A 27,692-nucleotide genomic window follows, 5' to 3' on the forward strand; every position below is an offset into this window, starting at 1 on the left:
GAGAGAGAGAGAGAGTTCCTCGATTTCCGTTAGCCGTTCGAGCCCTCTTGAGCTAAATTTCCGACACTCTTCCCCGACGGACCGAGAGGGAGGAGGAGGAGGGACCAATATTCAATCCAAACGCGTGACCAACGCCCAACGGGCGAGACGAAAGCACTAGTAGTAGAGAGGAAAGGTGGCCGGGCGGCTAAATGGTGCTCCATCGTGTCCTACAAGACGACTGACCGACGCGCTCCGGGCATCGGAGTCGCGCTCTTTGGATTACTGATTAGCCCAAAGTGCATCTGCCAGTAAAAGCAAAGGCAGCACTCCCGCTACGATCCGCTTGTTAATCGATTGATCGATATCGATATCGAGGAGAATGCGATGACCCCCCCCGGGCGAGTATCCATTTGATCGATTCTCTGGATCAGGACTCACCCCGAACGATGATTGTTTCGTATCGTTCGCCTTTTTATTCGTGTGTGTGTGTGTGCAAGCCTGTAGGTGGGGGCACTGCACTTTCGACTGCATGGCAAATGGAGGGAATGGCGCCTCCGATTTTCTTCTGATCCTCGGTTCTTAATCGGAACCAACCTTTAGTGTTCACCTTCCCCTGATCCTAGGCCAAGTCTTCATTGCCCCAATGATCGAAAAGAAGTCTATAGACGAATGTGTATCATTGCAACAAAGGATGACATGATAAGTGATTCCTGTTCTTCTTTTTCCCACCATACAATCGATTACAGAATATCCTTAGTACCGGCCGAATGTGCGAAGATCCGGAGAACTGAGAAATTCCCGAATCAATTTCAATCATATCCGGACATACGGCGCGGCGTGGCTAAATCCGCCCATGACCGCCGCCACTTTCGCGCCCGTTTCAACAATTATTCGTAGCCATGATGGTCTACGTGGCTCTTTCCTTCGCCTCCTGATACGTCGATTCTGCTGCCGCTGTTGCTGCTGCTCCCACACAACCACATCCACACGCGACTGGTCTGCACATCAAAACCTTTCAAACGATCGGGCGCGAACTGCTGGCTGGCTGGCTGGCTGGCTAGCTGGCTATGCCCCGCAGGTTCCCGAATTCCAAAGTCCCTTGACTGCCACCTTGCGCTTCCATCAGGCTTCCCCTGATCGTACGTTCCTCTCTCCTGCCACCTCGGTGGCGATACGGAGGAGGAGGCAAGGTCCCAGCCGCTCCACGAGAGCTACTCCCTTCCCTTCGGGGCCTGCCACGCCGCCACTCTGCTTAACCCATTTCTCTTTTCCGCATTTCACGTCCGCGAGATCCGCGAGATCCGCGCGACATGACCAACGGACCTCTCGTCTCGGACCGACAACGGACGGACGGAGATTCGACGCGCTGCTTGCACTGGAGACTGGAGAACGGCGTGGAACTGAAGTTTAAAACGACGAAAAAGGGGAAGAAAGCAAAAAAAAGCAGCAGCAGCAGCCCCACGTTGGGGACGGGACCCCGAAACCGGTTTTAAAAAGGCGCTTCCATCGCCAACCACTCTTCAAAGTTCCCTCCTTGTGCGCGCCCCGGAATGGAATGGAGGTCTGTCCGGTGGCGGCGGTGGCGGCGGCGGCGGCGGAGTCCAAGCTCGGACTTGGACTCGGACTCGGACTCGGTTTTAAAGCCTGACACTCGCTGTACTGCAGGAGCGCCCTAGGCCGAGTGGTGGTAGCCCCCACGCTAACCACCATCCCGTCACCCCTCGTTTTGCCCTCTCTCTCTCTCTCTCTCTCTCTCTCTCTCTGCTGCCTCTGGCGTTTCGCGGGAATCCGCGGAATCGACGCACGGCGTTGTGTGTGAGATGATGTTGATGTTGCTGGGGAGGTGAATGAAGGAGGACTTCTTCTCTGGGCTGCTGGGGCTGCATTCCAAGCCGGTTTTGGCCACATAGAGAGGCCCTCACCACCACTACATACAATCTCGCCGATGACGGCAATGACGGCCTCTAAAGAGGGTCTCTCTGTGTCTCTCTGCTCTCTTCCATCGATTACGTTTTTACGTTCCAACAAAACCTACTAGCGAGCAGATCAATGAGAGAGAAAGAAAGGAAAAAAAGGAGAAAGAAGGAGACAGGATAACCGAAGGTGGTCGCCGCGCACGAGCTACGTGCGGCGTTTGGTCGGTCGGTCGGTCAGTGAAGTGGTTTTGAGCCGAAATATGCTATCAACAACACGACGACGACGTCGAGCGTCGCGACCCACTCTCTAGTTGTTACTCATTTACAAATGTGCTTCACAAGACTGGAACTCGCCGGTGCCTGAACCTGCTTCTAATGTGACTCAAACGTTGCCTTAAATGGTCACCTTTCCATGATGGAGGGGTTTTGTTCCAGGGTACGTGATTTAAAGGACGGAAATACGAATAGAATGATGTCTCACTGTTCTTCCGATGAAACATGATAGTATTATTCGTGTGTTAATACTGTTCTAGGCAACATACGAATACAGCTTAGATACGTTGCTTATCCGCCTTACAACCGACGTACGTACTTCCAGAACTTTACGGAAATTTTTTTGTAATCAAAAGTCGATACCTTAGTTTCAACGAAAATTGGGGATTATGTCGTCCTTTTGAAGGTCTCTTGGACTAGGTCTATCTAGAGGGCCTAAAAAGACTTTACAAGTTGAACTGGGTCGTCGTCTGTCATTCTCATGACATGGTTTCTGTACTCTAAATGTAGAGAATGTGTGTAGAGACATTCTATTCTTTTGTTCGTTGACCTACTCATTAAACATCATCGTATGGACACGACCTAGTCAAAAATAGATCTTCAGGACTTGGCTGCTGCTCTACAACCTTTATATCTGTAAAAAGATTAAGACAGTAGCGAAGTCTTCGAGGAACGCAGAACCTCAAAGATATCAAAAGAAAACGACAAAATGGTCGAACTCATGAATTGGTAACGATTCTCAACATCCAATCTATGTTGAAAACATCGTCAATTCTAAGTCTTATTCGAAAGTTCGAAAAAAAGGCCCCTGAAACAAGCGAATCAATCCAGAGCGGCTCGGAGAAAGGGCACAGGCGTGAAACTGGAGCAAAACGCAAGGCTAAGAGACCATACGCGGTGGTAGTTGCACGCGAAAAAAACTCGTGATAAAACCTATCCTCAGCGAGCGAGCACGAGTTGCGGAACCAAATCATAAACAGTGGTGTCGAGCGAGAGTTCTACGATCACCATGACCATGATCATCCACCCGCGCGCGCGCGCGCGCACGGTACAGAGTAATCGTTTGCCGGAGATCGTTTGCACCAGCCAGTGTGATGCCAGTGTTCCGGTTTTGCGATCACCACCAGAAGCCACCATCTACTACTACTAACCTCGATGCACGATGATCATCGTGATGATGATGACGTGCGGTGTAAGCCATCCTCCTCCTACTGTTTTAAACTAATCACTTTCATCAACTACTTTTTCCGCCATTCCACGCCAGTTCTTGTGGGACGACGACGGGACCTTGAGCTTCTGGGCCGACGACGTCCGAGGTTCCGGTTTTTTGATGCGGAAACACTCCATTACCATACGAAGGGTATGGCGGAAGGGGCCTTTTCCCTTCTGTTTGGATGACATTTATGCGACAGCGAAGTGAGTGGTACGCATTCTCTGCCTGAAATAGTTAAACCTCAAATTTGCCTTCGACTCATCCCTTCAGTAGAAAGTCTCTCGTGCCGTGTCTGTGTGGCCGTGTGAAGGATGGTCTCGGTTTCCCGGGTCGGCTCCGTTACATTCCCAGAAGCCAAACCAGACCCCTACTTCCGCCGTCCCGAAACCGACAAATATCCTAATTGTTGTTACAATAAAAATAACTTAAATGCCTCGCTGGCCGTGACTGATGAGTTCCTGTGTCTAGCGCTTTCCTAAGGCTTGATGATGGCCGCTGCCGAGCATTCCACGTGTATGTTTTGTGCTGGAACGGACCGACCGACCGCTCGCTTGCCCACTCGCTCGCACACACGAGAGCTCTACTTTTGGTGACCCTTTTCCTGTTGGTACCGAATACCCCGTCCCGTGTGCCTCTAAGCGTCGTCCACACATTTGTAAGACTTCTCTGCTCTTCCTTTTTCACTTCCCTCCGCAGCCCGAAAGGGGGCGAAAGCATGCGAGCATACGGATGCATTGCAGGCAGCCCTTCGCCACACCTGAGCCTGTATGCTACACAGCTACCACCAAAGCGAGGAAGCAGCATTAGCTGGCAGGTCGCCATGCGTTGGCCGCAATTCTTAAAGGGCGACAATGCACCGACGACGATGCGGCGCATCTTCTTCGAAGGCCTTCGCGGGGCTAGGCGCTGCTCGCATCAGATGGACCGCTGGGAATGCACGGGAGCCCTTTCCTTTCCCTCCTACCCCGGCTGTTCGGCAGCGAATGGAGCGAACGAAACAAAAGCGAAAAACGTGCCACTAACCAAGAAATAGATCCACCAACCGCGATCCCCGGGAGGGGAATCAATGCCGCATCATCAAACCCTACACAACACATCAAATACATCTTTACACCGTCGATTGGGGTCTCTCTAATGCTACTCTCCTCAGATAACACGCCGGTATCTAACGGGTTCGATGCGCTTTTCACTCGATCCAGCCAGCTTTCCCAGCTCCGGCAGAGAGTTCTTCGCGCGGTCTGCATCGAGAAGCAGCACGAGGCTGTCATATTAGATGTGAAGACACTTCGTCATCTGGCGGAGAAGAAAGCACGGACACACACACACACACACACAGAGGCAGACATTTTTCATCAGCTTCTTCTCGTCATCGGCTTCAGCGCTCGAGGAGAGGTCGAGACCGATAAGTGATGGGGAAACAGAAACATGAGTGTGACTTCGTTAGCACGTCTTTTCCCTCTCATTGTGGTGAGTCCACGAAGAGGGCACACACATGGACTCTTTCTTTTAGTTATTTTTGAATTATTTCTATTATTTCGTTAACACAACTATACAACCAACGTGCGCTGCTCAGCTCCAGTCTCTAATCTAGTCTGATATGGGCCGCGGTTTCATGGTCATTGTCGGCGGCCAGGCGCATGAAAAACCCAGCCACATCGCCTCCTACCATAGACCTACTTTCAGTAGTGGATGGTTGCTGTTCATTCACTGTCGCTCTACGCAGCCGCCGGTGGCATTAGGCTATAGGGTACCTTCGTCGTCGTCGTCGCCGTCGTCGCCTATCGTCTAGCAATGTCGTCTTGTGCGTGTGGTTCGACATGTCCGCTTGGCTTGGCTTTATTATGCCGCCTGCGAGAACGACAGTCGTCTTGCTCGGAACAAAAAAACAAAAGTTGAAGCCCTTCAACCGCAATTTGTCAAATTACAGTTCCGAGCTGATCATGGTTAAAAGCCGGTTTGGTTGTTGGTACAAAAACGCGCGCGCCATGATCCCCCCGCGGTCGGTGTCGCGCATTGAGCATTTGCGAGGAAACAAGAATTAATTTTGTAATAACTCTCTGAATGGGATTCTTTTGCATGCACCCCGTCGTCGTGTGTAAAGTGCAAACAGCGAACGATCGAAACTGAAACCATTAAGATGCGACTCAAGGGTAATGAGATTGGATGTTCTAGGTTTGTGGTCCTTCGCAGTATTCATAATAATCAAAACAAAAGATAATATCTTAGTACAATCTGCAAAATAGGTTTTGAAAAGGCCTTGGTACTCTAAAAGAAACAAGTGTATGAAGTGGATACTTTATGCAAAAATATCATACTCTTGTAGGAGTAGAACACAACATCGACAAAAAAGACATACAAAAGTAGAACTAATTGATATCATAACAATTCAATCATTCATCATCAAGCCTAGAAAATCCAGATGATCTTATCTAAGTAAAGGTATTACACTTCAGCCCCAAATCACCCCTTCCAAAAAAGAACACTCAAATCCAGCGTGCTTGTAGTATCGTGCGGTATCAACAAGGGGTTTTGCGCTCTAATATCTTAAGTTACCACACGCAATCGACAATAAGCGTCACACGCCAACCAAAACTGCCTCGACGCATTCCTGGTATTGAGTGATCGATCGATTAACACATTTATGATGTGTCTTTGGATTTTTACTGATAAGCTATCGGTACCGGCACGGTCCGGGGCTTGACAACCTGGGCTCTATGCTCTATGTTTCCCGAAAAAGGTTGTCAAAAACTTGATAACCGATAAAAGTGATTGCGGAAAGCGGCGACGACGACGACCTAACGCCACTGTCACACGCCCAATACGCTCCGATCCAAGGTCATACAGCAGGTTGTACATTGAGGGAGGAAATACTGTAAAACGATGACGACTGGCAGGCGAGACACGATGGTTAATGTTTCTTTCGTACATTCGCGAGCTATGTTAGGTGTGCCTCGGCGTGCGACAGGCGACATCATCATGCGTTGTTGCGATGGTTTATAATCAGAGTCAAGCCAGGCGTGTTGTTGTTAGGAAGTGATATCTCGCTAGATATCTCAAACACAAGTGCGTGGTGAGCGAGATGGGAACCTTACCTTGGGTAACGATGCCAGACACTGCTGCTTCACGTCCCACACGACCTTGTCCGAGGGGAATTGGAGACATTTGTGGACGTTGAGCTCCGGGACGAAGACGCGAACCAGCAGCCAACCGTCCCGCGGTTCGGGCGGTGGCTCATCATCGAACGTCATTGTATCCATCAGTGGTATCCTGGTGCTGTTGCTGCTGCTGCTGCTGCTGCTGCTGATGCTTTGATTCTTGGTCTCGCCGGTCTAGCGATGACCGGTTGAACAAAAAGTCTTCTCTTGACCGTACGACCCGCCACCACCGTTCAGTTATCCATGTTTGTAGTACATGGTTGTTTCGGTCGTCCCTGCGAGCACATCCACGTTCGGTTGCGTATTTCTGTTGTTATTGTTGTAGTTCTGGAATGATATGAAAGACAAAACACAAGGTATTAGTTGGATCAAGGAAGAATCATTACGGCAGAGCACATTATTTAGAGCCTAGAGGTAGCGCAACCAAGAAAATAATTGACCATGTAAAGGAAGCGATGTAAGTCATCCACTGAGCCCCTCACCACCCTTTGGGGTCCATATACTCATCTCATAAAAATAGTACCTCGGCTCCAGGGCGTACACCTTGGGCAGAGCAACAACGATCCCAAGCTACTCTGCACCTCACACTGCAGCATCAGCAGCAGCAGCAGCAGAAGCAGTCCCCGAATAGCCATTTCTAGCTGTTGAATCTCATAAACTACCGGGCACAGTGATTATTACGGAAGATTTATGATCACCTTTAAGAATTTCTCATTGCAAGGATCATGATCTTCGACATCGCAGAGCCGAGCCGAGTAGAGGAGAACACACGGGAGGGGGGTTCTTTTTCCCCCTTAGTGCACTCTCCTAGGTTGCAGCAGCTGCCTTAACGGATACCTGGATGCCAACGCGTACGTACCGCGGGGGACGACGAGAGGGCTCGCAACGAGAGAGTAATTATATATAGCCGCAATGCAACCACACACACACACACACACACACACCCGGCCACCGACCGGCACCAGGAACAGTTGATTTCAGTGACTAGGCATCTTTGCCGCCACCATCTTCGACACTTTGACCAGTTTTCGTGCACCGCCGCATATCCCGGGAGTTCTAAATAACATTCCGCTATCCGGCTATCTGGAGAGCAAATTGTGCCTGCCGGTGGTGGGAGGAGGGGGGGAGGTACATTATAAATAGAACATAAGCATCGCCTGCGGGATATAGTATGGTATTAAGATTTACATTAACATTGCTACAACCCCAAGAGTGAGTCGAAGAAAGTCTCCTCCTGGTGTGTGTCTCGTAGTAGTGCGCAAACGTAAGAGCAGTGCACATCACCCAAGTTCCTAGTCCCAGTAGGTAGATCTAGCCCCTGGCACCCGTATATCCCGTCAGGGGGCACTGTCACTCACAGTGTCGATGCCGAACCTGGAATGACGATCACCACCACCATCCGGATGATGTGCGCGTTAGTCTCTGAGGCGGAATCCTCGGTTTACACGGTGGTATAATCCGCGTGCAGCAGAACTAACCTGCGGCCAGAACCAACAAAGCGTTGCGCTGTTGCTGATCGTATTTTTCCCCACCGAGAACGCACCGGCAGAGATGCTGTAATTATCGTCAATACCACGTTTTCCTTCGTGTCATGCTGCTGCTGCTGCTGCCTCTGTCAGTCTACGGCCGTGGTGGTGGTGGTGGTGTACACCCCCGAGGGGAGACACTCACGTTCTGAACCAAATTAAATCACCGCTCGGTCCCGTGCCACATTCTTTCCCGAACCTGGCGCATGTTGGTATAAGAGGGATGGCCGGACCGCGGGTGCCACTTAGAGAGGCTCGACTGTGACTGTGACTCCTCTAGTCCTCTATCACTGGATTCGCGGTACGAAACGGTGTAATGGTTCTAGGTCGATCTTTCACGAGATGGAGACGCTTAAGCGTTCCATATGGATACCAAGCCATATGCCCCTATGATTTGAATACCGTTGCGGACTTGCAGGCCATTGACACCGGACGATGCAATTCCAAGGCGCAAAGTCAGGCCTCCAACTGTCAGCTCGAGGCGAGTATCGTAGCGACACGAAGGTTCTATAGGACATGCATTATTTTTAACATCCATCTCTTTTATCTTTTGAACAGTCTTCCTCTGTTGTAGACCTCAGCAAGAATCTGATATTTAGTTTATCTTTAATTTGGGTATATGGTTCTATTTTTTGTTTCTCGTGCAGATTACTGCAAAGAAGATCTACTATTCCACTATTCCGGATTTATTTCAAGTTAGATATCAAACATTCGCAATCTGAACTTCCTATACCTCAAATGTTCATGTTCCAATACCGCAAGAAAATGTCGCAATACAACGGAATTTCCCATGGATCAAATCTATAGCACTAGCTGAGCGACAAGGTAACATCGGATTAGGTGTAAACCCTAATAGTAAGTTCCCATAAAATTCGATGTTTTATGTCCACAGCTGTTGCTGTTGCCGCTAGTTGTCGCCGAGTACCACTGTACATCATTTGGAACTTCAGACTGACCTTTAAAGCCACGATTTGACACACTGAAAAGGGAAGTGTACACCTTCGAAATGTCAAACCGCTGCCTCATCGCTTGCCCCCCCGTAAGCACTTTCTTTATTCATCCTCTCCGCGACCTCTGCTCACACTAGCAGAAGGCGGTTCGCGGTGAGGGCACACGATCGAATTTGGTTTTCGGTCACAAACAAGGCACACAATGTAGCCTTGTCTGACTGAGCCTACCTTTTCCTATGGAAAAAGGCATTGGAGCAAGAAAATCCTTTCGAAATAGCCACTGTAACGACCACGAGACGCATCGAACCGCACTTGATTCAACGGGGAAAGAACCCAGACCTTCCAAGGCCAACACCAGGGCATGCGTGTGCGCACGAGTCGAGGGCCCAAGAGGAGGTAGCACCGGTCAAACAGAACGAAAGAATCCGTTTCGCTAGGCCAATGCCTATAGTGCTCCAAAGCGTCTCGTATTTACGTCGCTTCTCTCTAAAAGTCGTGAACATAACACTACAGTCAGTATAGCGAGGATAGCCGCATGCTCCTGGTGCTGTTGGGTCGTGACAACAAGAAAGTATGAAAAACGGATCTGCTGCTGCTGCCACCGTGGGGTTCACAGTGACAAGGGCAACCGCAGTAGAACGGTCACACGTGAGACGGGCGTATGGAGCGTTCTACACTGCAACCGACATTCACGAGACCAACCGAGGCTTCTAATCTTTTGTGCCGCGATGTCAAAGGTTACATGGTTTTGTTGGCCACAGCCCGGTGGTTGCTCGTAATTTGCAGCCAAGGAATGGGAAACGAGGACTGGGAAAATGGCCGCGCAACACCACGAAGAACGTGCCTCGTGTGTTCAGACGATGAGTGGAATCAATCGATTGAAAAGTGGCTAGTAGCAGTCGTATGTTTTCGTCGTCATCGCGCGCAGCAATACTCGTCGGATGCAGTCGCACTGGCGATAAGCTTGCGAGACAAGTGCTGCGCTAAGTGTTTTCGGGTTTTAAGACGTCAGAGCTGGAAACGTGGTAGGAGGAGGGGGTTGATAATATCTTTGGTGTCAACATAATGCTTGAAAAATAATGGCTCAGCTAGTTACTCGAACCACTTCTCGTTATTTAACAAAGAAAATCGACATTCTTCTCTTCAAATTCCTCAGGGAAAGAGTACAGCTTTTTTTTCATACAATTCCTCCTTCATATCTAACACAACTAACGTAACGTCTAACTGTAATCGAAAACCTTGAAACCTTTTGCTTCATGCTTTGCCCGGCCAAACGCCAAACGTGAGCTGGTAAAAAAATAAGTAATATCAGGCTAAACAAAACTGATCGATTTCGATTCGGGCAGCATCAGCGGCAGCACCGTTAGCCCTTTTACGGTGGCCAGGGGGGCCAGGCATTTCGAAGTCCAGCGCACACCCGGGAGACCTGTTCGCGCTGGAGGAGGTTGGCCAACGGGCGCACACGATTTCGCTCCCCGATACCCGGGCACCTAGAAGCACCGCCACACAATCTGGAGGAGGGTTTCCTGTGGGCGCCCACCGCGGGTCCGGCCCACTAATGCAGCTTCCGCGGGCACGAGAGCCTCTTGGCTTTGTTGTAGCTGTTGCTGCTGCTGCTGCTGCTGCTGTTGTTGTTATTTTCATCTTCCACTTCCTGTTTCCTTTTCCCACCCCAACATACAACAGCAGGCGGCCATACCACATGCCATGCACGCGTGTGTGTGTGTGCCTGAGCCCTTCTCACCCGAAGAAGCGATTGGATGCGCGGTTCTTGATTCCGTAATTTGGAAGCATCTCGAACGGACACTTTGCCGAAGATCGGAAGTGAGGAACGCGCACCACTCCTCCTCCTCATCCTCCTCCTCATTCCCGCGCAAATGGGCTCGAAGGTAATTAACCTTAACTCGAAGAACTTAAATCAATAACTGGCTGATAAATAAATAGCGTATCTAGCGCAACAGACTCACTACAACGAGTGTGTGTGGTGGTGGGTAGTGCAACGCCACAACATTACCAGCAGCTAGCAGCAGAGAGCATGCCGCGCGGCAGGAAAGCAATCATCGGATCGAAACGATTGGCAGCTGCGCTTCGGGAGCAACGAGCACATCCAGCATCCAGTCCGGATTGAACGAGCAGTACAGCGCACCCGGAATGGGAGGGGAAATAAAATTTGGAACAATTTAACAAAAACCCCGTTTATCGAATGGGCGCATTGTGGCCCTTCTTCCGGTAGCTTTAGGATGCTTTTAATAGAAATCCGAATGGATTGCAGATTCCATACTTATCATAGACATGCAGATACTATAGGAAGAAACCAAAACCAAGGTATATTAATGGGAAAAAGTCAAACAACGGTATTTGGATTTTCGAATTATGACAGTTTGAAATCGTAACGAGTGTTTTGACATGTCTTCGATCATTTTCTTGTTGCACGATGATATTGGTGCAGCTAGAATAAAGTATATCTATGCATTTGTATCATCCTCCAATCATTCCATCTTCCATTAGTACATATTTTCATAGTTTGGTTGGTCTATTTCTACTTGGTTGTTCTTATTTTATCAAAACAATCGAAGAATTGCTTCTTGAATTTCCTCAAACTTCCAGATGTTAGATGTCTCTGTACAACCTTGAGAAGAACATCTGTTGTAATCTTGTTGTAAGGTTAAGGCAGAACGTTTTGTTAATTTGGAAACGAGATCAGCGCGAAGATCGCAACACGTTATGATGAAAACGCCCCTTGATTTTATTGTCTCAAATACGCGTGTCCACGAATGTTCATGAATTATAGCAATGCAATTATGGGAATGGCGAGATGCCACATGAGAAATTGTGATTTGCGATGCTGTATTATGGTCTCGATTGTAAGAGGCGAATTGAGTCGAGTTTAATTAAGTCGTATGCGTTCAAAACAGTCTAATAATGTCCAAAATTATTCCTTCTATGCCAGGAGTCACAAGGATATTCCTATTACTTCAAATAGGGCACTCATAACCAAGTTACATCTGGTCGAATCTTAAAGAACTGAAATAGTCCACTTTGACTCACTTTAAAGCGTGAATTCTATAGATTAGGAACGAACTTCCATATAAAACAATATTACGTACACAATGCAAGTAAATGCTTTGACGCATTCCGCAATTTTCTCGTGAAGCTACCTTGGCCCAAACTAATGTTTATCGGTGGAAATAAAGATGGTAACAATTTGTGCTATTTTCTACTTCCCTCAACGGAAATAAACTAAAATTGGTTAAAGACAGAATCTAAATTAAGGAAGAGGCATTCGTTGATCGATCCATCAAACAAGCAGCTAAACAAGGTCACCAACGATGATTGATCAACGGTTTTGTGCACGTATGAGGAACGTTGCAAAAGATCAATCATAGCCGAAGAACATGGAAAATCAATCAACAATCAAATCGGTACCATTATTCTTTCCGTGTTATCGGGCTGGCGAAGGAGTAGACCTTGTCTTCATAACCTCGACCAGAAGTGAAGATAAATGCGCGCTAAGGAGCAGCAGCAGCAACAGCAGCAGCAGCAGGATATCGATCAAAGTCAAATTGGGTGAGCCAAGACAAATTGCGCGCATCCCGCCGCATGCCGGCACTCCGGTGGGGGAAGGAGAGTGCGTCTGGGCGTCCCCAAACATTCTAGACAGGCGCGTCAGCTTTAAAGGTGCAACACTGGCGACCTCCTCCTCCTTTTAGGCAAACAAATCGAACTAATTAAGTCGCGCCAGGCACTGTGAGGTCGCGGTAACTCCAAATGAGCTGCATGCTTCAATCACACACCGGCCGGCCGGCTGGCGACATCCGACACCCACTGACGGAAACCAGGGGTTCCGGACCAAGTCATCAATTGTACCTGTCTGCGCTCACCACCGCACGCTGTGGGAAAAACAAATGGTGTCGTCGAATGGCGGATATACGAGTTAAACGATCGCACGGAGTGAGGAACGGGGTTGGAAAACTTAAACGCGTTAAACACACACCTTGGCACCTACTCCTCCGACGCGACGAGAGTGTCGAGTGTCGAACGCGCGCGCCTCTTCATCAGCGCAGTACCGGTGGCGACGGCGGCGGCGGCCATTTACACACACAATTTGTTAAACGCTGCGTGGTGAAGTGTCAGGCGCAAAAATATGCCGAAATGAAAAGACCGTCCTCGCACCAAGTGGCGGGCGAGGTGGCCACGATGAGAGGTGCCGGATTGCGCGGAGGGAAGTGTCAATTTTCGAAAATGACAACTCTAGCCCCAGTCGTCTCTTCTCTTCTCCTCTGCAGTCGTTGGTTTCGCTTTCGCGGTGTAGTTGCCCCCGTGTGATCGTGTACCAGGTGTGTGTGTGTGTGTGTGAGGAACAAACGGAAACCGTCCTCGAGCGGATGGACCAGCAGCGCGTCACGGTGGAAAAACAAAAGTCTTGATCGTCCGCCTCGTGATCGCGAACTCTCTCGAGAAGCTCTCTGGACTGGGGCGGTGGGAGGGAGTCCTCCTCGTTCGGATCTGCCGTGGCCACTCTCTTTCGAGCGCTTCCAGTCTGCGGCCTACGACGGAGACCATCTGACCATCGGAAAACCGCATGCAACCGAGGGCAACCGGGCGGACGCGACGACGACTGGACTGGCCAGCAACAGGTTTTTGGGCGGTTTCCTTTCCATTTCGTTGAGTCGTCGTCGCCGCTGGCGGTCACCGCCGCAGAAATGATGCCGAAAAAAGAGACATGATCATACGGACGAACACACACACACACGCGTGTCATGTGAGCGAAACGACGACCATTGGTCGCGCCTTCCACTTCCAAAAGCTCCCTCTTTCCTGCTTGGTTTTGACGTATATCTACAAATTTAGGCCACGCGAACGGCCGCGCCGCCCAAAACCCCGCGACATTTATGGAAGGTGCGCGGCATTTCAAGTTTCTTTGATTTCACAGACGCTCAGCAGCAGCAGCTGGACCGTTTGTCCGTTTTTGTTTTTTTGTTGCGCTGCCGTTGTTTTTTTGCGTGTGTCGTCGACCAAAGTTTCGCTTTTGTCTTGACCATAAAGAAGCACTAAGGACCACACTAGACAAAATCCGCGAAGGGAGGGGGAGAGGCTGCACACCATCCCCTGCCCCGCCCGAAGGTGAACATAATTGGCAACATTTCGAGATAGACGCAGACGCACATCGCTGGACGTGGCCATTGACAATGTTACAAACCCAAGAGGCCGATGATAAAGGCCTTGTTTTGGCATCGAAGACGCATCTTGGCGGCGTGTGCCATCACTCCAGCACCTGTGCACGAACAGATTATTCACCTTCAGATGCACCGTTCAGGAAGCTGCGAAAAGCAATCTTTAAAAACAAAACAGTCGCGACAAAGCGCGTGCCTCTGTCGCTTGCGCCTTGCGTTGCTGCGTTTTCCGCGTGTTTCAAGCGCAATGCGCATTGGCATTCGCAAAAACTCGAACAGAACAACAGTACACCACAGGCACCGGGCCAATCGGATTGGGGGACGAGACAAAATATATCGCAAAACCGACCCCGGACGGACGTGCGAAAATTGGTATGACAATAAAACGTTCGCTTTAATTAGCCCGCGGGGTTCGAGTGGCTCAAGGAAAACCACCAGCATCAACGCCGGATCGCATCGCATCGGTCGGCGGGGCAGCGAAATGTCGCGCGAATAAATTACGCCACGGTTATGCTTCGGTCTAGTCCGGTCTGGTCCTGGTCGGGACGCGTTCTTGGTAACAAGAGAGCGCAATTAATGCGCTCAGGTGCGTGAAGCCGAATCTCTTTTACACCCTACCCCCCCTGGGCCGATGGCCAATCAAAAGTATATTGTTGTCGAAGTGTTGTTACAAGGCGTCACACACGCACGTCTAGTGAAATGACTCCATTATTGCAGGCCCGTGTGCTCGTGTGCCTGGTTGGTGGTAATATCTTGAGCATATAGTTTCTGCTCAAGCTACAAATAAAACCATCCACCGCGGGGAGCGCACGGGAGAGGTCCAATTAGCCACGTCGTAAAAGAAACACATTCGTCTGCAATAAAAATAAAGCTCTACCTACAACAACAACAACTAAACGCATATATGATGATATCGGTGCGATATTTTATCGTTTCAATACAAATAATTAAAAATGAAACAAATATGTGAATGAAAAAAAGATTTCTCTCGCGCGCCCAACGTGGGGCTCGAACCCACGACCCTGAGATTAAGAGTCTCATGCTCTACCGACTGAGCTAGCCGGGCTTGTAAAAGGTGCGAACTGTCTGCGTTTTAAATCGATGATTCGTAAACTTTGTGTCAGTATTGCAGATTGCGTAAACTAACGTAAAGATGTTCCCAGGTTGTTGTCGCATGCATTTTGCAACATATGGATAGATTTAATTTAGTTACTCAGCATAATACACAATGAAAAACCAACTGAAATAAAGATAAAAACTTATATGTTAGGCAATACAATTACTCGAGATAGAGTAATGGGAAACTGATAAACGAGTGAATGCTTCTCAAAACAGATGAAGCATAAAGTTCAATGTTCTTCAAACCAGAAAGGAGATATTACACTTTAGTCACATTTTTCTAATAAAAAGATCTGAATTACAAAAGTTCGTGAGAATTGATTTCTGAAGCCGTTGCCGTAGACATTACTTTGATAGCAGAATGTAAAATGTTGTGACTTTTGTTGAGGTTTAAAAAACACACGTCGATTGCAACGCTAGTCAGACACCCCTTGAGGGCTTCGTTGATTACACAGGATTAGACGTCAACTTAAAAAAAAGCTCTCAAGATATAGCTAATCTGATGTTTTGGTGGCTGTTTAATACGAGAGCTAGAGATCGAACAGAGAGATAACCAATGATGTCGGTTTCGCATCTTATCGTCCAATCCATCTGAAAATGGCTGAACGTCCACTAGCGAACGTCATTAAAAACCGACCTAACGTGGGAGACCTTGAACTCACATGTTCTACCTGCTGGCGGGGCTCTGCCCGCCCGCTGAGCACATGAACTGCGAGCTGCTGGTGTTAATAATCGGTCAAGGCAATTAATGGACCATTTTTTTTTGCATAGATGTTTGATATTTCAACATCACCGTGTGAGAATCGCACGGCACACACACTGTTGGGGGAGGGAAGATCGATTCAGATAGACAGGTTTTAGAAAAATTGATTTCCTCCTCCCCCCTCCGTCGTCATCGGACCGATCCTCCATTTGGACCGAAACCAAAAAGACAGAAAAATAGATCAACAGCAGACGGTCGGTTCTGCAACGACGGTTAGCGCGTCCGTTTGATGTACCCGGAGCGCCGGTAGAGAACGTCGGACGGATTATTCGTTCCGATTATATGGTTCATAGTTCAGAACAACACCTCTTCTTTCCAAGTCCTGAATCTCTAGCATGTGCATAATATGGACCATAAAGCGACGGAACCGAACGTTTTACGATGCTTTCAACACAAAATGGAACCACGGATAGCAGCAGCAGCAGCAGCAGCAGGAGCAGTAGTGAGAAGAGGAAAGGGTGTGTGGGATTATAGCCGGCTATCTGGTGTTCTTTTAATTCTCGCCGATAAATTGTGGCGCTTTTCTAGCATGAGAAGTGAGGCCCCCGAGGGCCCCATTATCATGAATGGGAAGGAAAATGGAATGGAAAAAAAGGCTGGACTTTGAGTGCAGCCGCCGCGCACTTTACAGGATCCGCGCTCTCGCTTACCTTCCGCTATTCGTGTGCGCCCAACAATGGGCAAACACACCAGACGAAGACGAAGTAATTTCACGACTATTTAAACACTTTAATTGCCAACTTTCTTACGCATTGTGCGGCCCATCTCCCTCCAACCCACTTTGCGACTGCGAATTTACATGCTCGATTGATTCCCGGCGACTTTGTTTGGTTGATCCATTCGATTGAAGAATTTTGTTTTTCCATCCAGTTTCCAGTAAGCCTTAAGGAAAAGGGGCAACTTTGGATCCCGAGAGATAGCCCCCCAAAAGAGTCGAGTGAACGAACGGACGAACGAACGAACGGGATAGCTGCTTCTTGGCCAAGAGCGAGCGGATGGCGAGAGAGAAAGGTGTTTTCAAGTCGAAACTCCGGGCTGTGGTGGATTGGAATGTGTGACTTTCAAACGACAACCTATCACATGATAATATTAGAAACGATATCTGTTTCGTTTTTCGTCGTTGAGGGTCGAAATGATTTGATTTTAACGAAATCAAGCGTTAAAGCAGGTTAAACATAATCGTTTCCGGGCAATCAGTCACCTAAAAGGGTTTTTTTTCTTCGTACGGAATTATTATCAGTTACGTAAATGTCATCAAAGGTAAGACATTTTTCCCACAGCAAAAAGCACCTTTCCAAAATATCAAGAAATTGTTGATGAATAGCAGCAACTCACCAATCTTTGGTCTTATTCGGGAGGGACGTACCTTTCGTAATAGGTTTAACGAATCTTTGCTAATACACTCAAGCATTGAGCGTATGCAATGGGGAAACATCATCCAACACCAAGCCACTAATATAAACAGAAGAAATGCCCGACTAGACAGTCAATTTCCTGTGCCGACCCCTTTTCGACGCCGGTTAAATTGGGAAACTCGTATAATCCGTTAGGAATTAATTGATTCTATTTTGGATGCGATTGGACATATGCAACAGAGCTCAATTTTAATTTTAATAGACGATCATAGTTATAAAAATATGTCATCTTGTAAGTATCTGGAAAGAAATGTAATGTATTGAAATACAGTTCAAATTAAAATCGATGATCAATCCCAAAATAATTATCTGGAGCAAGAACTATATCAAATACGTTCTAAATGCCGCGTGAAGTGTGTGTATCTTACACGAAGCACCTCGAAATGTTCAACTACTATTCTGATAAACATGTTTCCAACAACACACACTACGCGGAGTGTTACGGAAGACTGGTTTCTTCATGAGTGTGAAACAAATCCACCTCATTAGAAGTGCTAAAAATGGGAATCAGGCACAACACTCTAGACGAGCGTTGATCTTCGTTTTTTTTAGTTTTGCTACACACTGGACTGGGTGGTTCTGGGAGTTAGAATTTGAGACCCAACGCCAACGCGGTCATTACTTTGAGTGTTGTAGAACGGTCCGCGTTCTTGATGGGATGAGCGTGATTGACGATTCCCTTCTCTTTTTTTTTTAGCCATGGTTGAGCCGTTTGCATAATTCCGCAGCTCTTGCCGTCGCTCCTCGTCGAACCATTCTGCACGCCTTGGTTTTATGGCCTTGACCTCACCGTGCGATGATCATGTGTGTGTGTGTGTGTGTGTGTAGCAGAAGAGAACCGAACACCAGCAACAGGGTAATCAATGCCAGATTTACTATTGACGGCTCCATCAAATGCTCAATTATGAATCAACGGATCGTTAAAATAAGGGTCCGGAGGGGGGCTAAAAATTTAGGACTATTGACTGCACAAAGTCGGTTCCGCCGATTCTCGAGAAATCAAACTCAAGCAGTTTTAAGTTCCCGAAAGACGATAATTCCTCCGGGATGCCACTATAAATGCGAGCGTGCGAGCGAACAGAACGGAACAGAACAGGAAAGGTCCACGCTGTGAGTAACGGGTTCTCGCGGGTCTCAAGTGATGGATGGAGCGAAATTCTAATGACGACCATTCCTTAACCACGACCTTAGAGCGACGCGACGTATTCGATCGATCGGAAATTCCCGTTGCCCTTTCTTGAATCATATAATATCGAACAATGGACAGCACCATGGAGAGTGTTTGGGGGGATCGTTAATTCGGCACCTTCTCCTATGCTGTGTGCATCGGAATGCTACCCCTAAACGGAAGAAGCCCGTTAGTTTTTGGGGGTCTAAGATTTTTAACACCCGGGCCCCCTGCCTTTGTGTCGTTGTTCGTTCTGATCTTCAGATAGCAATCAGAAGCAGATGCTGATCGCTCACTAAGAACAACTAATAATGTTGGACAATTTGTTACCGCTTCAGCGTTTGACATTGTTGTTAGATAAGGCTTCTGATCATTAAAGCTATCTTTGGTGAATTGTGTGTGAATCCATATGATTTTAATCACACAAACGCACAAAAGGTTTCGAATGACCAGTGATCATCGGTCAAATGACTCCATTTTTGCGTTGAAAACATATTTCTCTCTTCTTCCTGGGTGAGCTTCTTTTTTTTTGTCAATTAATAAGGCGGGCGCGTTAAGCCAGCGAAGATAGTAATAAAAAAAGATACCGACAGGAAATGACGGAGCCAATCTATGAAAGCTGACAATTATAGTTCCCTGGACATACGCCATCGACGTAGAAGAAGTGCGAAGACAACCGAGCGTCGTCCGGGTCCGGGGTTTTCATCACTTCCTATCCTCTATCATTAAACAATGAAAGTGATAACCACTTATAAAGAGAATTGATAGCTTACTCGTCCAGAACGTGTGCTCGATGTAGAACCCACGTTATGGAAGGGGTAGAACTAGAATTATAACTTGAGCAATTTGGTTTTTTGCAAGTTTTACTTAACAGTTTGCTTATGATTTCTATATAAATAAAAGCGTTCTACTTTCAGCATTCGTTCAACGATTGTTTTCAGACAGTCAACAAAGGCATTCATCAGCGTTGAGTACGGTTCGTCGAGACAATCTCGTAAATGAAAGGATGGCGGCGTACAACATGGGAGATGATTTCCATTCAAAAAAACCACTGCTACAACCTGTACGCTTCATTGACTGATAGTCCCATACGGAGAGACATTCCACTCATACCACCGGCGGACCGGAGACTTACACGGATACGACAAGATATTCTCTATGCTTGTTCGAGCATATAAAGCATATTCGTCTTCAAATAGGCGCGTTGTAGTACCCCCTCCCTCCCTCCCCGTGCACTCCGGTAATTCCCTTGGTCGCGTATTTCTCCCATCTGCGACATTATCCCAGACATATCTCAACACGCTCAACGGTCTTCAATGGCGATGATGGTTTGCATGAAAGAAATAGCTCCCTCGGGGGGGGGGAAGAAGAGCGTCAGAAAAGGTCAATGGCCGTATGGCCGACGCCTAGGTATCAACGGTTCCTCCCCCTTTAGGGATTCTCGGTTTCTATTCACGCTGTACGCTCATCTTCAGCCGGTCGCGAAAGGTAGGGCCCGCCGAGACAAGGGGAATTGAAAAAAGATGCCTCTATAAAGATGGCACAACGGCACAAAGTATAGTAGCGCCAACGACGCAGCGTAGTGTTTAACGGCGAGGAAGCGCACTCATTGATAACTGAACAACGTATGACAAACATTACCTTCTGTGTGGATATTTTCATTCCCTCCCTACGTAACCACATCCATACGAGGGACTTTAATACATTTTGGGGCTTTTTATGACCCAAACTAAATATCTTATACCCAGTCCCAGTTGCCTGCCTGGAATTTCTATCCCGAATCTGTAATCATCTTCCTGGACTGGATGTGGATGGGATTGTATCAAAACCAAAAACCCCCCGACGAAGCCGAGATACATCACGCCGGCCTAAGTGCTGTTCTTCCAGAACCATCAACGTAATTGGCCAACAATGACCCCGAGGCAAGCGCCTCTTAGCCACCGGGCAATGATCGTTTCGAAGCTTTTGCATCGACCATCGGGGATCGACCGCGGATAGCTGGCGCCAGTTCCAGGCGTGTTCGCCCAGCCCGAAACTACATATCATCACGTATGTATCGCCACAGACAGTGGCACAGGCACAGGGCACACGCTTGGGATGCTTCCAGCGATTCACTTTTGATACTGTGCGATACATTCCGACCGGGGGGCAAGTGTTATCGACAAGCAGGCAAGCGGCCAGGCCAGTACGACCACCAGTAACAGCCCAAAACAAGAGGAAAAGCCAAAAAGCCCAGTCCACGAAAAGAGAGAGGAACCTTCGGCCATACGCAGAATGGTCTCGAGCAATAAAAAAAAAGAGAAACAAACAACCCGGGAACGGGATGCTTTCCCCTTGGATATCCACGCACATAGTTACTGGAAGAAGCTAGAGTTCGTTTGGTGCCCCCGCGCCCAAAAATATGCTGCATCATTTCGCATGATTTTCACGATCCGACATGCTGCTGAAGGTAGGTTGTCTATTACGAATGTTGTTGGTTTGGCTTTTCGATGCAGGATTCATAAAGAAACCGAGCTAGGTAGTATAGGTAGAGAAGCGAAAGTCGCCGGGGGGTTACGCTTGTCATGAACGGTCATGATTGTAAGTCATACTAAAGTCTATTAGAATAAAGTAATGAAGAACTGCTAATATACCTTTGCACATTCCTAGTTAATGTCTGCATAACTTGTACAGTTAAGTGTGCATTTTAAGACCTTCAATTCGTTGCTAGGCACTCAAGTAAATGCAAATGTTCTGCTTTATGATAAAACAATGCACAACGCCACCAAAAATGACAGACTATGGCCCCAGAGCTTTTCGTCCGTTTCTCCTGATAGGGGGCATCGCAACATTACTACCACCCTAAACATATACGCCTACTGTTGCTAGTGCTGCTACTGCTCACTAACACAGCCGCAACACTGCTAGGGACGTAGGGCGCAGACGCATCCTTATCGACTCACGAAGACCCTTTTCCGCGGCGGATGGTGGGAGGGGAGCATGAGGTTAGCAGACTTTCCCGGTCCGGGCCCGATATGCCCGATGCGAACCGCCCCAGTGCTGGTGGTATCTGTGGGGCCCTTTGTCGCCCCCGGTTCTGGGTGGGGAATACGAAGCGGACATGTCAATGTATGCGTTTTGTTTACACTCGCGCTGTTAACGAATGTCCTCACTAGCACTATTGCACGGATCGCACCCCCCCAACAGAGTCGTCCTGGCGCGTCCTGGCGCGTCCTGGAGGGCATGTTCCACGACCAAAAATAAGGGTGGATATGGTGGGTTTCGGGTGGGCTGTTCCGTGTGAAAATTTTTCGGGAACGCTTCCTTTCGCTTCCGTTCGTTTTTGGGGACGACTCGCTCCATCCTTCGCTAGGGGATAGAGCCAGCCCGTATTCGTAATATTGATCAAATTATCAAATATGCGTTCCCTTTGGTGTGGTGGCACCACGATCGACATGGGACCTCCACGTTTTTTTTTTGTGGCGAATTTGCACCGTATGACAAGGGGCCAGTCCCAAAACCAAAGAAATAAAAAGAGAACAAAACAAAACATCCCCTAACATAGGCAAGGGAGTAATTTTGCAAATCGCACAGGAAAGAAAGGTGATAAAACATTCAAACACCATGAAGCAGCAGAGAATGTGTGGGCCGAAAACGGAAGACTTTCAGCCGAAAAATGGTGCTGTGTGCTGAGGAGGAAGGGGGCTTCGACACACGCTGTATGGTAAATGCTTTCTCTCGGGCCCATCGTTGGGAGTTTCGAAAAGTCCCATGTTTACAAACGCTATTTCAGCTATTGCCTGTCACGAATTTTACGCATTTAATTCCCCGTTGCAAATGGTCGTCGACTCGGCTTGATGTGTGAAGTGAAGTGAAGGTAGGTATTGTGATCGAGAACCGTTCGATGTTGAGGGACGAGTAGGTTTCATTTTAAATGTTGTATTATGCCACCTTTATTTAGGCATTTTTTAAATTTGTTTAATTCTTCGATTGCCGATAAAGGTTCTCTTCAAAAACCATTTAACTAACTTAGGATGTTCTCCTGAACATTCTAGTAATCAACTTGACAAATAAGCTATTTCATATATACAATAGTAGCTAGAGAATAAAGAGCTCCTCTATTTTTCTGGCGATATTTGTCAATACATTCTCAATTATTCTCCTTTGGGTTTGTTTTTTTATTGTGCTATCGGGTAATATTTAGATTTAGACGAATTTTTAACATGTCTAAGAGACTTTTTCCTATTAAGTCTGTAGGTCTGTAGCAATATCAAATAAATAGCAAAGAGGAAACTAAACAACATCTCCTCAGATTCAGTGTTATCGATATTAAATTCAGTATTAAAGGCCTTAACTACATCATCATTTGGATCATTACTTTCGCTCCTAAAATGTCTTGTCGCAAGACTCATTACCAATTGTTAAATGAAAACCCATCAACCTTGTTTATGTGAACCGATTCATAATTGATAGAAATGGTTGAATTGTTAAATGGCTAATTTGTTTTGGGTTGCTTTTAAACTTCATTCATCAATTCCGCTTGATGCGAAATCATGTTAACAATTTTCCAGCTCATTTGTAGGTCATGTATTTGTACATGCAATACAAACAGTTATGATCGCACATGCTATCATTTAGCGTTGAATATTCTAAGACGTTCATATCTACAAAACTTGAGTTTCCCTTTTAAAAATTAGGAGTTTTCTAAAATCAATAATTTCTCACTACGCAGACGTGGTTGATTTTTCGACTTCAAAACAAGCAAAAATGTGTGACTAGTGTATAATACAACAGGAAGTCAATTTTCAATGATTCACTTGAATGCAAACATAAGAACGAAAAGAACTACCACAGATAACGCATTATATTAAATGGGTTCTACCACCATTTTGCTACTGATTATGGAACGTGCGTAATTATGAAAGTACCCAAAACGACAATCAGTGCAATTCAAATTGTAATATTATTCAAACACTTCAGTCTATCAGTACCGCCGTTTTTTATGGGGCGCACATTTGATACGCTGCTCCTCCTCTCGGGGCCAAAAACAAGATAACACAATGTTCCTTCCCTTCAATCGCGGTGCCGCCACGCGGTGCCATGCGGTGCCATCCGCTCCCCAGAATGACCGCGGTATCGGTGACGTGGTAAGCAAAAGTCACTGGGCCATCGGGTGGGCGAATTGCCCGGATTGGAGGCCCCCCCCCCCCCCCATTAAACAGGAAACAGGGAGGATACTATCATCAGACGACTGATTGCATAATCGAGTCTGCGAAATTCTGGCAGCGTGATGCGGGAGTGTGCGAGGGTCCGAGGGAATGGGACACAATCGCACAACCCACACACACCACACACCCAGTACGTTATATCTCTCTTTCGATTGGACCGCAAATCGAAACCGCAACCGGCCAGTGGAGCTGGTTATCATGTACTTTGTGGCTCAAAACCCACGAGGAGTTTGATCTTTGATACTCCACTGTGGTCACCGGTCTTTGGCCATTCGACCATACATCACGATCTCTGACAACAGACCTGGAACAATCACGATTCTGGCTCTCTACAGATCCGAATGACATTATCCTGGCGTAGTATTGTCTTCGATCCCAACTGGTTCTAGAGTTCCTTAAGATGTTATGATACTCTTGGCAACAGAAGATTGTAAAACAAAAGTCCCAACAACGACCACCAGCGGTGCTCGACCGGGGGGGTGGGATCTGTTCTAGTGGAGACAATATTGCCGAGACCATACACTCGGTACACTCTCGGCTCCTACGATACCGCGGTCTCTCCGGATGACATCATCATCAAAGTCTCGAGTTTCGATCACCAACCTCGTTCAACCCGCGGGTATGCGTGTGTGTGTGTGCACGGGGTGCCAGCCAGGGCGCACATTTTGCGTTTACGGTTGGTAAATGTTTGGCCAGATTGTGGCCTGGTTGGTTCCGTTCACTGTTTCTTTACTTTTACCAACCCCCCCTCTCTCTACCGGCTTCACCTCAGGCACACACACGTGTATAGTGGCCTCCGCGGCGAATGAAGGCGTAAAAATGGCGTAAACAGCACCTTACCCTCCCCCCCCCCCCACCCTCTGCTCTAGTTCTTCTCGAAAGGCGTGCGCGACGACGTAGGACCTGTTCTAGTTCTTGGAGTTGATAACGTAATACGAGTACACCAGTGCCCATTGCGTATCGAACAAACTGAAAACCTGTACCGCACCCGAAGGCCACACTTCATTACGCACCCACCCCCCCCCTGGATCCGGATAGCAACACCACCTTGCACCTGGCCGCCCATAACCCGCGAACAAGTGCACAACACTTGTAACAACAATAACTTTAAGGCCAGTAGTCCAAGATGTGGCCGCGGGGGTTCAAACATCTTTTCGGCGCCGTCGTGGCCGCGTATAAACAACAGCACACAAAACACTTCCCTGTGTTCTTGACATTGACCACCACCAGTGGCGGCATCATCGTCGTCGTCGTCGTGGTGCGAACTCGAGGTTCATATTACGCTCCGATGAGCCGTGACCACGATCGAGGTACCAACGCGCTCGCACAAACGGAACACGCAAACAATTATCCGCGATACGTTCCGTGATCGAAAACTCGAAGAGCATCAACTTGGCATTCCTCGCGCGCGGTTTGCACAACACACGTTTTCATTGAAGATGGCCGGTAACAATACCTTCAAACACCCACCAACGTACTAGACCGTTTACTCATACCTGAGCAGTAGAGGTCGAAGATCTTGAGATGATCCAACTTGGTCAGTCTAGCTGTACAATTGTTTCAGTTACATGTAGATTTTACTTGAGATGATTGATTGTATCTCGGATATGGTTTAAATTGTCCCTTGCAAGGTGGAGCTTACATTTTGAGGTTATGAAGGACCTCGCAATAATGTATTCGTCACTGATCTAGTACCCAGGTGTTGTGCGGCTGATGACGATGAATTACTAATCCACTTACCTTGAGGCACACGGTAGAGGACTCGCAGGGTGTTCGATCGATTTATGGCCGAAAGGGTGGCCGAAGTTCCACGAATCACCAAAAATCCGCTTAATCTCGAAGACGATAAAACACTCTCGGAATTCCGTTGATGGCAGGTGCGTAGATAGGAGCAACAATCACACGCACAAACACACACACACGCATGCACACTTTGATTAACTTCTTGCCAGCGTTAGAAAGGGCCACAACCACCGCTATCGTTTTCACATTCACGTTCCGTTCTGAGGCGGATTCTTTAATTTTGCACACTTCAGCACGCAAAAACCCTTCCTTGGTACACGCGTTCTGCCGTCAATATGGCCAGACAATTCAAACAACGATGATCACACTAACTCTCGGGAGCACACTTAAAACACATGACGCACACTGCACGGAAACAGAAACAGGGAAAGAGAAAGAAGAGAAAACGGATAAACAAATAAGTATCACAAGAGTAAACCCCTCCAGAGCCCATGCCCCTCACACCAGAATATCGTGTCACATCATCAACCTGCTGCTGTGAAAGTGAAGAAAAAGGCTCCGAAGAAAACCCTTCCCCACAAAAGCCGACTACGCGCACTGCTGGAATCACCACCATCATCACTAGTCACCGACGTTAAAGATTTTAAACATTTTTTTTCTTCTAAGCAACCAACGGCCGCCGCTCAACACGCTCCCCATCGACAGCACGGATATCCACGATTTCGCAGAGTTTGCGTAGCGTAAACAAACTTGCCATTTAAAATGGCATGACCGCGGCACGAATTCAGTAGCCAGACGAAGAAGGTGGTGGTCAAAAATACCGGGACGAAAAGCTGCTGCCTGGCGCGACCCTTTTTCTCTTTTTTCCTTCAAGGCGAGCCTCGCAGAACCTCACAGAACATCAAGTGCGTACGCACCCACACACAACCGCACACACGCACGCACATTTCGGCACATACGCACCCACACACGCACTGTGCACCTACACACACACACACGTACAGGGCGTCGCGACGACGCCGAGGTCGCGCAGAATCAGGCAAGGACTATAGGAATACCTTCTCTTCTGGGAGCCTTTTTTACGGTTTCTGAACAGCACCACCACTTGCGGTACATTCATCGCACTTGTCACCGCCTGCGACAGGTTCCTCTCGGGATGCTCGGGACACTAGTTCCACACAATCTTACACCGAAAAAAAATCACCTTTCCCTAGCTCACTAAATATTGGAAATTTGGAAAAAGAAGGACCCGGGGAGTTGGCTTTGAAAGAAGATTCTGGGGCCCGGCGCGACGTTCGCGAAACGCACCGAGGACGACGTACCTTCTCGCTCGCCAGTTTGTTTTTAAAAGCGAGCGAACGAGCGAGAAACGAGCGAACGAGCGAACGAACGAGCAAGAAACGAACGAGATATGCGCGGGTGTATCGCACCAATCCCTCTGCAAGCTCTATACGTACACGCACCGCCGTGTGTGTGTGTGTGTTATGAGAGTGAGTGGTTTGAGAGCACAGCACACACACACACTAAAAAAATGAGAGTTTTAAGGCCCCCATCCACGTTCATTTGTATCCGTCATGCACGGAGTTCTGAACAAATCCACGGTGCGGTAGTATACATTGGATCAATCCAACCTCAAATTTCAACTTCAATTTCAAAGTGAAGTCGATTGTGGAATCTTAAAAAGCACGCGTCTTTTCGTTTCTATCTCACTCGCTTAACACTCTGCGTATTCTTCTTTTTTCCCTTTTTCTAAGCTATTACCTTTGAATAGATATTTTATTAAGCTAGTAAAATAGGGAAAAAAAACACACAATGAACAATATTGCTATACTCCCTATATCGCATGCTGATAGTGTGTTTTAACCCTTTACTTTTACCAAAAAAATATAATTTCTCGTTTTTGTCAGCTGGGTACTCACTCTGTACCACTCACGCGACCGCGCTTGAGTTGGTATTGGTTTTGCGGTTTCTGTTAGTATGGGTGGCTCGCCGTGTACGTACACGTTTACCCATACCATTCACGCAGGCTTCGTAAAGTGGTTACCAGAATGATTGCCGTTGGTTTTTTGTGAAATGTGGATTTAAAAT

The 27,692-nt window shown here is 47.7% G+C and overlaps 1 protein-coding gene and 1 non-coding gene across 7 annotated transcripts in view; both read right to left on the reverse strand.

Moving 5' to 3' along the window:
• Positions 1 to 26,998, reverse strand: part of LOC125956427 (uncharacterized) — an 84,584-nt gene extending 57,586 nt beyond the window's left edge. For 2 of the 6 annotated variants that reach the window (XM_049688296.1, XM_049688290.1), the window contains exons 1-3: positions 26,663 to 26,914; positions 25,602 to 26,009; positions 6,477 to 6,866 (exon numbers count right to left, since the gene is read on the reverse strand). In XM_049688296.1, the coding sequence (XP_049544253.1) occupies positions 6,477 to 6,641 (165 nt within the window). In that variant the 5' untranslated portion in view covers positions 6,642 to 6,866; positions 25,602 to 26,009; positions 26,663 to 26,914. Of the gene's footprint in view, positions 1 to 6,476; positions 6,867 to 25,601; positions 26,010 to 26,662 lie in introns of all 6 variants that reach the window. The other 4 variants (XM_049688295.1, XM_049688291.1, XM_049688293.1 and 1 more) reach the window with 4 other exon arrangements.
• On the reverse strand, positions 15,183 to 15,255 carry Trnak-cuu (transfer RNA lysine (anticodon CUU)). The gene has a single exon. It is a non-coding gene; the product is annotated as a tRNA-Lys (tRNA).
• Positions 26,999 to 27,692: the final 694 nt, after the last annotated feature.

This window comes from Anopheles darlingi, chromosome 3 (assembly GCF_943734745.1).
Source record: "Anopheles darlingi chromosome 3, idAnoDarlMG_H_01, whole genome shotgun sequence".
Classification (NCBI taxonomy): Eukaryota; Metazoa; Arthropoda; class Insecta; order Diptera; family Culicidae; genus Anopheles; species Anopheles darlingi.